At 43.3% G+C, this 13,367-nt stretch overlaps 1 protein-coding gene across 2 annotated transcripts in view; it reads left to right on the forward strand.

Moving 5' to 3' along the window:
* LOC124622258 (UDP-glucosyltransferase 2-like) overlaps positions 1–13,367 on the forward strand; it is a 125,845-nt gene that overhangs the window by 16,984 nt on the left and 95,494 nt on the right. For both annotated transcript variants that reach the window (XM_047147919.1, XM_047147920.1), the window contains exon 2: positions 12,091–12,275. In XM_047147919.1, coding sequence (XP_047003875.1) covers positions 12,093–12,275 — 183 coding nt within the window. In that variant the 5' untranslated portion in view covers positions 12,091–12,092. The remainder of the gene's footprint in view (positions 1–12,090; positions 12,276–13,367) is intronic.

A 13,367-nucleotide genomic window follows, 5' to 3' on the forward strand; every position in this document is an offset into this window, starting at 1 on the left:
TCACTCATCGCTCTCCAAATGCGTCCTCGACCCGACACACAAGACTTTGGACCCATATCACTGACGTCAATATGTTGCGGAGTTTTGGATCGTGCTTTACGCTCGCGTATTACGACGTCTGTGCAGAACGAAATTCCAGTCTAGAGGAAGCAAAGCGGACGCCGCAAACAATGACCGTGCGAAGCTCGGCTCGCTCTGTTGGTCCACGAGTGCCGGAAGGCTGATGCCGCTCCCCACACTAAGGCCGTGTTCCTTGACTTCCCGAAGGCGTCCGATATAGTTGCGCACTGTCGCCTTACGAAAAAAAAAAAAAAAAAAAAAAAAACACAAGCGTACGACGTATCAGATCCACTTTGTGATTTGACTGAACAGTTATGAGCAAATAGAACACAGACATCAATTCTAATCGAAAAATATTTTCAGAAGTAAAAGTAACTTCCGACATACCTCAGCGGAGAAATATAGCACCATTTATTTTCACAATATATGTAAGTGACCTACTGCGCAACATCGGAGGTTGCATGAGGCTTGTCGCGGACGATGCTGTTATACACGGAGAAGTCACAGCGCTAGGGAACTACCGAGCGAGGTGGCGCAGTGGTTAGCACACTGGACTCGCATTCGGGAGGACAACGGTTCAATCCCGCGTCCGGCCATCCTGATTTAGGTTTTCCGTGATTTCCCTAGATCACTCCAGGCAAATGCCGGGATGGTTCCTTTGAAAGGGCACGGCCGCCTTCCTCCCCCATCCTTCCCTAATCCGAGCTTGTGCTCCGTCTCTAATGACCTCGTTGTCGACGGGACGTTAAACACCAATATCCTCCTCCTCCTCCTCCGCTAGGGAACTGTAGCGAGATGCCATAGTACCTGCAGAGTGTCAGTGCTTGCTGCAACGTCAGTATCAACAAATGCATTGTAATGCGCATGAATAGGCGGAAAGACGCTTTACTGTACGATTACACAATTCCAGAACAATCATTGGAAGTAGCCACGTTCACTAAATACCTGTGAGTGAGAGTACTGAGTGACTTAAAGTGGGAAGACCGTAAAAAACTAATCGCAAATCTGTCAACGCCAGACTGAGGTTCACTGGAATAATTCTCAGGAAGTGTAAACCACCCACGATGTGTTCAAATGTGTGTGAAATCTTATGGGACCTAACTGCTAAGGTCATCAGTCCCTAAGCTAACACACTACTTAACCTAAATATCCTAAGGACAAACTCACACACCCATTGCCAAGCGAGGACTCGAACCTCCGCCGGGACCAGCCGCACAGTCCATGACTGCAGCGCCTAAGACCACTCGGCTAATTCCGCGCAGACCACCCATGAAGGAGGTAACTTGCAAGACCTTCGTTCGACCACTACTTGAATACTGCTTGTCAGCCTGGTTTCCGCAGGCGACTGCATTGATAAAGGAAACACTGAAGATTCAAAGAAGGCAGTGCGTTTCGTAACAGTTCGTTTAGTAAGCGCTAGACCTCATCCAACTCCAATGGCAGTTGCTAGAAGGGTGCCACCTCACCGCGGTGTGGTTACCTGTTAAAATTCAGGTAATGTACGTCCCTAGGAGAGTCAATCAATGCATTGCTTTCTCCTCCTACGTATATCTCGCAGAGAGACAGCGGTGGTAGTACTAGAGAGATTAGAGAGCACACAGAGGTTTACCGCTATACTGTGTACATCATAAGGATGTATTCTTCCGCGTTTGCTTAAATCACCCTGGATTTAGTTTCAATTGGAGCGGAAGCCAAGCTGTGTCCAGTACAGTCAAGAACGATCATGAGAAAACGTTTTATGGTGTGTTACACGCATATAGGCTGAACAACAATGCGGGACAACGGCTTTACCAGAGCATTAAACTTCGGCAGCACTGGCCAGTCACTGGTCCAGCTAACCTGCAATGATGTGTGCAGTTGCAGTTCAGACGTAAGAAGAGAAGAGCGAAGAAACAATATAGCTTCTAATGTCATTTCTTTTTTAACAGAATGAAATAGTATTCGGCAAAACTGTAGCACTACCGCACGCTTCTTAGGTGACCAGACGGAAAGCATAAAATGCTCTCGTTCTCACCTGACACTGTATTATACACTCCTGGAAATGGAAAAAAGAACACATTGACACCGGTGTGTCAGACCCACCATACTTGCTCCGGACACTGCGAGAGGGCTGTACAAGCAATGATCACACGCACGGCACAGCGGACACACCAGGAACCGCGGTGTTGGCCGTCGAATGGCGCTAGCTGCGCAGCATTTGTGCACCGCCGCCGTCGGTGTCAGCCAGTTTGCCGTGGCATACGGAGCTCCATCGCAGTCTTTAACACTGGTAGCATGCCGCGACAGCGTGGACGTGAACCGTATGTGCAGTTGACGGACTTTGAGCGAGGGCGTATAGTGGGCATGCGGGAGGCCGGGTGGACGTACCGCCGAATTGCTCAACACGTGGGGCGTGAGGTCTCCACAGTACATCGATGTTGTCGCCGGTGGTCGGCGGAAGGTGCACGTGCCCGTCGACCTGAGACCGGACCGCAGCGACGCACGGATGCACGCCAAGACCGTAGGATCCTACGCAGTGCCGTAGGGGACCGCACCGCCACTTCCCAGCAAATTAGGGACACTGTTGCTCCTGGGGTATCGGCGAGGACCATTCGCAACCGTATCCATGAAGCTGGGCTACGGTCCCGCACACCGTTAGGCCGTCTTCCGCTCACGCCCCAACATCGTGCAGCCCGCCTCCAGTGGTGTCGCGACAGGCGTGAATGGAGGGACGAATGGAGACGTGTCGTCTTCAGCGATGAGAGTCGCTTCTGCCTTGGTGCCAATGATGGTCGTATGCGTGTTTGGCGCCGTGCAGGTGAGCGCCACAATCAGGACTGCATACGACCGAGGCACACAGGGCCAACACCCGGCATCATGGTGTGGGGAGCGATCTCCTACACTGGCCGTACACCACTGGTGATCGTCGAGGGGACACTGAATAGTGCACGGTACATCCAAACCGTCATCGAACCCATCGTTCTACCATTCCTAGACCGGCAAGGGAACTTGCTGTTCCAACAGGACAATGCACGTCCGCATGTATCCCGTGCCACCCAACGTGCTCTAGAAGGTGTAAGTCAACTACCCTGGCCAGCAAGATCTCCGGATCTGTCCCCCATTGAGCATGTTTGGGACTGGATGAAGCGTCGTCTCACGCGGTCTGCACGTCCAGCACGAACGCTGGTCCAACTGAGGTGCCAGGTGGAAATGGCATGGCAAGCCGTTCCACAGGACTACATCCAGCATCTCTACGATCGTCTCCATGGGAGAATAGCAGCCTGCATTGCTGCGAAAGGTGGATATACACTGTACTAGTGCCGACATTGTGCATGCTCTGTTGCCTGTGTCTATGTGCCTGTGGTTCTGTCAGTGTGATCATGTGATGTATCTGACCCCAGGAATGTGTCAATAAAGTTTCCCCTTCCTGGGACAATGAATTCACGGTGTTCTTATTTCAATTTCCAGGAGTGTTTTTACGAACAAGAGAGATGAAAATTCCTATCTTACACACAGGGTAATTTTTCTGAGGGAGCTATGTCTGATGCAAAAGCGTGCTGCAGCGATTTCACCGTACTGTTGAACACTGAGTATTATTCACAGTCAGTCGTCTTGGCTCTTTCCTCATCCAAATTCGAAAAACACATTTCAGTTCTGGAAGTGTCATTTGCTACATTGATAACGAGTCGATCAACAACAGAATCCGCGAAACCACCTAGGCACCGTATTTTCTCCTTTTATGGCGGTGCTGTTTTATATCCCGCCAGCGTTCGGCAGTGACGTGAAGAATCACCGTGCGTTAGTTCCACTACGTCTGACAGCTTAACAGTCATGTTATTTCTCGGACCAGATCCCTTAACTTGGCTCCACATCAGTTCTGTTGGATTCATAGTGTAATGAAGGGTAAAAATACTTCATTTGTACGGTGTGCTCGATGCTGTTTTTCATGTTTCTACGATACCTTTCACTCTGGTTCGTGTGAGACATGTGTGGTATAAACCAATGGACATAGTCCCAAGTAAAGAGTATTTGATTTTTTCATTATTGCCCTAAAAATTACATTGTTAAGCTTTCTTAATTCAAGCAATCTTTTTTAACAGTCTTTCATTAACTATGGGTAATTAATGCTTAATATTTGAAATGAAAGCAGGAATTTCGCGTGCAATATGCAATTAGAAACAAGAAGACGTGCGTTATTCATAAAAAAATGATAAAGAAGTTTACAATTACGAGATGTAGATATTTCAAATTGTCTAAGGTGAGACCTGTACCAGCGATCCATGAACTGCACACAGTTTAACAGTTACTACTCTACCAATTCCGCTATACATTATAATGGTCGCCTAGTCGTAGATATTGCTGTAATCGCACTATTTCACTCCCATTTACGGAGCTTGTTAGCACCTGATGTTAGGTTGGCTGCTGCTTGCTGGATCGCTGCTGTGTCTCGATGCTAATGCTGGCTCTAAATCTGGTTGTCTAGGGGTAAAAAGATGAGGTCCCGTGTTTTTTATGTGCTTATGATGATAAATAATGAGCGAAACCAACAAATATTTAAACTTCAAATATTTATTACTCTTTTGGCCATCTTAATTCCACTGTCCACCAAAGACAATGACAGAACACAAAGTAGCACTTCTTTTACATGCTCTTTGCAATGTTTATCCACCTCGAACAATAACACGCATACACTTTACCAAAGTGACATTCAGACTCCGCTCCCAACCCTTCTTGCTGCTTGTATTTATAACCTTGTCAAAGAACTTTAAAAAAGAGATATAGTTTATAAGTCACATGTACATCTGTTATCGTAATTTGTGCAGAAAAGTTATTAATTTATATCGAGTGACATAATTTAACAGGTTATTAAAATGACAGACAGATTTGTTGACTTGACAGAATAATTCTTTGTTACAAAAAGGCCGTTTTTTAGAAGTTTGTCAATTGACTTCTCTAATTTGCATAAATAAGTAACATGAATTATTAAGAATTACATTGGTTTTCGTCTAAAATAGGAGTGTTTACGTGAATACTGAGTGAAAACGGTCCCAGTGAACAAATAGGTTTCACTGGGTGATTTTTGTTTAAGGAGATCCAAAATGCGTAAGTTGGCCACTATTTTTCGTACTTCATATTAATTATTTAAGATGAATTTAGTGTTTTTACATGATGACATTTGCTGTATCATTGATCAAGTGATATTAACTTTTGTGTGGGTCAGTTATTCAGTATAGTTTAATGGGTTGACTGTTTATGGAGACATGTTATGCAATCATTGTTAACATACACAAGAACTTTTCTATAATCATAAATACTCTTTAAACTGGTTGAATTTGGAGGGTATCGCATTCTTCGGTAAAGTAAAGCCTTTAATAGGTTCCGTTACAAAATCCAGTGCATGTTTCAACTCAACTGTATCGAATACATTTTCTCGGAAAACTTCAAAGCTGATTTTTTTCTGTAGACTTACGAAAAACATAGAGAACAACCTATTTCTCGGCACTTTTTGAACAGTGTTCCACACGCATGTTTCACTATGGAAGAAGAAGTAGCCTCAGTCATTTTGAACCTGCGCATTAACAGCGCGACAATCGGAGTACAACAGTGCAGTGACTGTAACTGTACACGGTTTTTGAAATAAAAACTAAATAGCTAAAGCGTGATTAAGAAAAACGTTGCTGGCTGTTAATACATTAGAATATCTTAAAGTTTCATTTAACGTAACGTATCAAATACATAAGTAGGACCTACTTCCAAGAGCGTAACAACACCAGTGTGCGTGCGCTGCGGCTTCTGATCAGTCATCGTGTTCGTGTTCGTTTACATCAAGTTTATTCTTATAATGAACGGAGAATGTCATTCGCGACAGCAGCAGAGCGTGACAGCGGTGCGTGCACAGAGGACCCTTCGGCACACGGCATAAGGTGGCTGCCGGAGTTCACGTGCAGAAGCAGAAGTACACTGAAGCGCCAAAGAAACTGGTATAGGTATGCGTATTCACATACAGAGATATGTAAACTGGCAGAAAACGACGCTGCGGTAGGCAATGCCCATACAGTGTGATTCACGAAGATATGCAAATATTTTATTCCACAAATAAAAGAAAAAAGCCGTTACAAACATAATTTAGTTACGGAGTTACGACTAATAAAACATTTTGCCTGAAATTCAGCAAATTCGCTGATATGAAGCCATTGCAAAACTGTACGAGGTGAAAGTAAAGCACGATTTCCACTTATTTTGTTGTTATCGGTCTGCTGAATCTAATAAAGTATGTCCCAGACGTGTATTTGCCGTAGTTTTCCACAATATCCATAGAAGCAAAGATTATTATACAAGTAAATTTGTTTACTTTCGATTAGGAATTTAGAAACGTTTATGTCATTGTTGTCAACCGTTAGTGAATAGTTTCAGTCGTTTCCTAACCTTGACACGAGTTAGCTTTCTGTATTGTTGAGTGAAAGAACGCAATAACAACAGTGTAATAAGTGAAACCACATAGTACTGTGGTAATTTGTAGATTATTTATGAAATAGGGATGCCTTTCAAATTTACGGGAGAGCAATATGCCGATATGGCAAATGTGATGGTAATGCTACGGCTGCAGTTAACGAATATCACGTACGTTATCCAACTCGGAGGATTCCGAGTGCACGAAGCATTAGTGGAGTATTTCGAATGTTACAGGAGACAGGTTCTCTACCTAGCGTTCATAATCAGTACGAGCGCTCGATGCGTGAAAACTATGATGCGGATATTATGGATGACGTTCGACGTAGCCCGGGTACCAGTACACGACGTACCTCTCAATGATTATGCATTTGACAATCTAAGGTATGGCGTACACTGGAGTACAATAATCTGTATCCTTGTTGTTGTGATCTTCAGTACAGAGACTGGTTTGATGCAGCTCTCTATGCTACTCTATCCTGTGCTAGCTTCTTCATCCCTGAGTACCTACTGCAACCTACAACCTTCTGAATCTGCTTAGTGTAGTCATCTCTTCGTCTACCTCTACCATTTTTACCCTCCACGATACCCTCCAATACCAAATTGGTGATCCTTTGATGCCTCAGAATGTGTCCTACGAACTTATGTCCTACTAACTTACGTCCTACTAACTACTTGTAGTCAGGTTGTGCCACAATTTCCTCTTCCCTCCAATTCTATTCAGTACCTCCTCATTATTTACGTGATCTGCCCATCTAATCTTCAGCATGCTTCTGTGGCACCACATTTCAAAAGCTCCTATTCTCTTCTTGTCTAAACTATTCATCGTCCATGTTTCACTTCCACACATGGTTACACTCCATAGAAATACTTTCAGAAAAGAGTTCCTGACGCCTAAATCTATACTCGATGTTAAAAAATTTCTCTTCTTCAGAAATGCTTCCTTGCCGTAGCCAGTCTACATTTTATATCCTCTCTACTTCCACCATAATCAGTTATTTTGCTCCCCAAATAGCAAAACTCCTTTACTACAATGTCTCATTTCCTAATCTAATCCCCTCAGCATCACCAGACTTCATTCGACTACATTCAGTTATCCATCTTTTGCTTTCAAGACACTGTCCATTCCGTTCAACTGCTCTTCCAGGTCCTTTGCTGTCTCTGACAGAATTGCAATGACATCGGCAAACCTCAAGTTTTTATTTCTTCTCCATGGATTTTAATTCCTGCTCCAAATTTTTCATTTGTTTCCTTTACTGTTTGCTCAGTATACAGATTGAATAACATCGGAGATAGGCTACAACCCTGTCTCGCTCCCTTCTCAACCACTGCGTCCCTTTCATGCCCCCTCGACTCTTATAACTGCCACCTGGTTTCTGTATAAATTGTAAATAGCCTTTTGCTCCCTGTATTTTACCTCTGCTACCTTCAGAATTTTAAAGAGAGTATTTCTGTGAACATTGTCGAAAGCTTTCTCCAAGTCTACAAATGCTAGGAACGTAGCTTTGCCTTTCCTTAACCTATCTTCTAAGATAAGTCGTAGGGTCAGTATTGCCTCGCGTGTTCCAACATTTCTACGGAATCCAAACTGATCTTCCCCGACTTTGGTTTCTACCAGTTTTTCCATTCGTCTGTAAAGAATTCGCGTTAGTATTTAGCAGCCGTGACTTATTAAACTGATAGTTCGGTAATTTCACATTTGTCAACACCTGATTTCTTTGGGATTGGGATTATTATATTCTTCTTGAAGTCTGAGAGTATGTCGCCTGTCTCATACATCTTGCTCACCAGATCGTAGAGTTTTGTCATGACTGGCTCTCCCAAGACCGTCAGTAGTTCTTACGGAATGTTGTCTACTCCCGGGGTCTTGTTTCGACACAGGTCTTTCAGTGCTCTGTCAAACTCTTCACACAGTATCGTATCTCCCATCTCATCCTCATCTGTGTCCTCCTCCATTTCCGTAATATTGTCCTCAACTACATCGCCCTTCTATAGACCCTCTATATACTCTTTCCACCTTTCTGCTTTCCCTTCTTTGCTTAGAACTGGATTTCCATCTGAGCTCTTGATATTCATGCAAGTGGTTCTCTTTTCTCCAAAGGCAGTATCTACGTTACCCCTAGTGATATATGCCTCTACATCCTTACATTTGTCCTCTAGCCGTCCTTGCTTAGCCATTTTGCACTTCCTGTCGATTTTATTTTTAAGATATTTGTATTCCTTTTCGCCTGCTTCATTTACTACATTTTTATATTTTCTCCTGTCATCTATTAAAACCAGTATTTCTTCTGTTACCCAAGGATTTCTACTTGCCCTCGTCTTTTTACCTACTTGATCGTCCGCGGCCTTCGCTATTTCATCTCTCAAAGCTACCCATTCTTCTTCTATTGTATTTATTTCCCCTATATTTGTCAATCGTTGCTTAATGCTCTCTCTGAAACTGTCTACAACCTCTGATTCTATCGGTTTATCCAGGTCCCATCGCCTTAAATTCGTACCTTTTTGCAGTTTCTTCAGTTTTAACCTTCAGTTTATAACCAATAAATTGCAGTCAGAGTCCACTTCTGCCCTTGGAAATGTCTTAGAATTAAAAAACTAGTCCCTAAACCTCTGTCTTACCATTATATAATCTATCTGAAATCTTCCAGTGTTTCCAGGCCTCTTCAACGTATACAACCTTCTTAACATGATTCTTATACCAAGTTATGCTCTGCGCAAAATTCTACCAGGCGGCTTCCTCTTTCATTCCTTACCCCCAGTCCACATTCATCTACTACTTACCCTTCTCTTTCTTCCCCTACTATCGAATTCCAGTGCCCCAAGACTATTAAATTTTCATCTCTCTTAACTATCTGAACAATTTCTTTTATCGCATCATATGTTTCTTCGATCTCTTCATCATCTGCGGAGCTAGTGGGCATATAAACTTGTACTACTGCGGTAGGCGTGGGCTTCGTGTCTATCTTGGCTACAATAATGCGTTCACTATGCTGTTCGTAGTAGCTTATCCGTGCTCCTTTTTTTTATTCATTATTAAACCTACTCCTGCTTAGCTGAGTGGATGCCAGCACAGTAGCTCAGTGTGTTCGGTCAGAGAGCTTGCTGGTCTCTGTAAAAAAACTGAGTGAAGAGATCAAAAATGTCGACTGAAATAAGACTCGATCATTTCATTTTTTTTTTTTACTGAAGATGGTATAAACAATTTACATAACGAGCGTGTATGCTATGAAGCAAACCAACATGCACCAGTGCAATGCTATTTCCTACAGCGATTTAGCATAAACGTGTGGTGTCGTGTGGTATAATCAACACAAACTTCATTGGACCATTCATTTAAGACCAGAAAATCTTCGCATCTGAGGCGTATTTTTCATTATATTTGACCATTCATTTTCCCAAGACGTCTAACGGGCAAGACGTACTTACAATTATTTTAAGAACAAAAGTCCCGCTTGCTCGAAGATGTTTCACTTGCTGCGCGATTGCAGATGTATTTTCAGCATGACGTCGCTCCTCCATATTTCACCAACACCATTACTACACAATTAAACGAACATTTTCCCCAGAAATGGATTGGTCGTGGTGCTACACGTCTATGACCACCCAGATCGCCCGGTTTAACACCAATGAATTTTTGTGTGTGGGGATGATTGAAAGACATAGTTTTGAGGAGAAAATCAATACACGTGAGTCATTACTTGCTCGCATTATGAATGCAATAAACGAAACTAGCAACAAAATCTGTCCATACACGTGCAGCTAAATGCATTGAACTCGGTGGAGACGTTTTCGAACTTGTATTGTGAATGCACTGTGAAATTGTGTGTACACTGGACAACTTCCCTAACACTGACCTTTGTTTTTTCCGGTTTAACATGAATTCACGTGTACTATGGTATTAACACAAGCCGATTATCTGACACATCCATACTGTTTCAGTTAACATTATTACCATCACTTTTCCAAAATCAAATTCTCTACATCTTCTGTTGAAAACTTTGCGCAACTTTCTGGAATTTAAAAAACAAATTGGGCCAAGTAGTTAATAAATTAAAAAATTTACGAAATTACTTTGTTGCTTCTCTGGTTGTTCTGGAAAACTACTGCAGATACAAGCCTGGGACAGGTTTTATTAGATTCACCAGAACGATAACAACAAAATAAAAGGAAATGGGGCTTTATTTTCACCTCGTACAGTTTTTCAATGGCTTCATATTAGCGAAATTTCAGGTGAAAATCTTTTATTAGTCGTAACTCCGTAATTAAACATTTGTGAGCCTATGTTAATATGAACTATTTTGTTTAGTTTTACTTGTAGAATAACATATCAAAATATGTACATATCTTCGTGAAACATCCTGTATAAGCCACGTATCTAGCGCAGTTGCTAGATCGGTTACTACTGCTATAATGGCAGGTTATCAAGAGTTTGAACGTGGTGTTATCGTCGGCGCACGAAAGATGGCACACAGCATTCCGAGATAGCGATGAAGTGGGGATTTTCCCGTACGACCATTACACGAGAGTACAGTGAATATCGGGAATCAGATAAATCATCAAATCTCCGACCTTGCTGCGACCGGAAAAAGATCCTGCAAGAACAGAACCAACGACGATTGAAAAGAATCGTTCAACGTGACAGAATTGCAACCCTTCCGCAAATTGTTGCAGATTTCAGCGCTGGGCCATCAAGAAGTGTCAGCGTGCGAACCATTGAACGAAACATCATCGATATGGGCTTTCAGAGCCAAAGGCCCACTCGTGTACCCTTGATGACTGCACGACACAAAGCTTTACGCCTCGCGTGGGGCTGTCGGCACCGACGTTGGACTGTTGATAACTGGAAAAATGTTGCCTGGTCGGACGAGTCTCGTTTCAATTTGTATCGAGTGGATGGACGTGTACGGCTGCGGAGACAACCTCATGAATCCGTGGACCCTGCATGTCAGCAGGGGACTGTCCAGCTGGTGGAGGCTCTGTAATGATGTGGGTCGAGTGCAGTAGGAGTGATATGGGACTCCTGCTACGTCTAGATACGACTCTGACAGGTGACACGTTTGTAAGCATCCTTCTGACTACCTGCATCCATTCATGTCCATTGTGCATTCCGACGGACTTGGAAAATTCCAGCAGGACAATGCGACATCCCACACGTCCGAAATTGCTAGAGAATGGCTCCAGGAACACCCTTCCGAGTTTAAACACTTCCGCTGGTTACCAAGCTCCCCAGACATGAACATTACTGAGAATATCTGGGATGCCTTGCAACGTGCTGTGTAAAAAATGCAGAATTCCTGGTGTCAGTTCCCTCCAGCACTACTTTAGACATTAGTCGAGTCCATGCCACTTCATGTTGCGGCACTTCTGCGTGCTCGTGAGAGCCCTACACAGTATTAGGCAGTGTACCAGTTTCTATGGCTCTTTAGTGTACGATCAGTCACGAAGGATTTCCGTACAAGATCACAATCAACTGCAGTTATCACTGCAAGCTGAACAAAGAGACTATTGTTTGGAGAATATGTTGGTTATACTTTCCGGTATTGTTAAATTCCGTTCTTTTTACATTGGTATTCCTTCTACAGCCACAAATAATTGTTTCAGCAATGGCAACGTTCGGAGCTGTCCTCCTGGCAATCCTGACATTCGCTGGTGGTTCGTCTGCCGCGAAGATTTTGGTTATTTCGCCGACCGCTTCGTTCAGCCACCAGTTGCCGTTTCACATCGTGACCAAAGCACTCCTCGAAAGAGGACACCGCGTCACTTTGATGACAACAGACTCTCCAAAGGTAAGGGAAAAAATGAGACAGGTGGGCATATAGTCTACGTTCTTCATAGTGGCTGTATAACAGTGTAAAATCTGCTTCTTATATGCAGAAGAAGTTACTGCGAACAATCAACAAGTAGTGGTAGGTTCAGCTAATATTAGAGGCAGTTAATACGCTCACATCCTATGGAGTGGATTCTAAAAATACAGTGGACGTATTTTGTCAGTCTTTACAGTGAGAGCCACGTATTGAACTGAGTGTAAATTGTTTCACACTCTTCTTCTGCAATTTCAGTAGTGTTCCTCATAGTCAGGTAACTTCTTAACGGATCAGATTTCACTTTCTCGACACAAATTACATACTGTTTGGTCTAAATGATACGGCTCTTGAGCAATATGTGGCTCATTGCTTCATAAAAATAAATTAGACGATCTTTTGTGGTGCATTAAGGCATGCTAATTTTGCATGTAGTCAGTGCCACAAGAAAGTGTACGCCGTAATAACGTCCGCAGCGACATCTCTGGTAGTCGCGTCGGATCTGCAATCAATGTGCCTTTGCACAGTGTTTAGATAAACAGTGCGAGAGTTGAATGTTTCCTTTTGTCGGTTGCAGTTTAAAATGAGTGCAAAATATCTGAAGCCTCACAAGGCAGTGTTACTTGTAAATCACCCAAAGGGACCAAAGCTTTCATATGGAGCTGCTGCTAAAATTCTTAGAAAGTCAAAGACATTCGTTTGCGAAGTGGGTCCAACGATATTTACAGGTTGGAAACGTGGATGATTTACCGGAGACAGGGCTAAAGTGAGCGACAACAAAAACTCAGGACAATGAGAGCATGCGTCTTTTGAAGCAGAAACCAGATCTTACTTTGAGTCAGGCCCAAATAAAACTACGGCGGATACGATGCGACGCGATCCGAAACATCGCAGGTGTCTCTGTACAGCGTGGAAACATGGCAACGGGGTGTCCACGATGGACTGGCCTGCAATGTCTCCGGATGCAAATCCGATCGAAATGTTTGGTCGTATATTAAGATTGAGCTTCAAGGAAAGCCAATATGTACTTTGAAGCAGCTGTCATAAAATCAGGACGATATGGAGATCGTTACCAAG

The sequence above is a fragment of the Schistocerca americana genome, chromosome 7 (genome assembly GCF_021461395.2).
Source record: "Schistocerca americana isolate TAMUIC-IGC-003095 chromosome 7, iqSchAmer2.1, whole genome shotgun sequence".
Classification (NCBI taxonomy): Eukaryota; Metazoa; Arthropoda; class Insecta; order Orthoptera; family Acrididae; genus Schistocerca; species Schistocerca americana.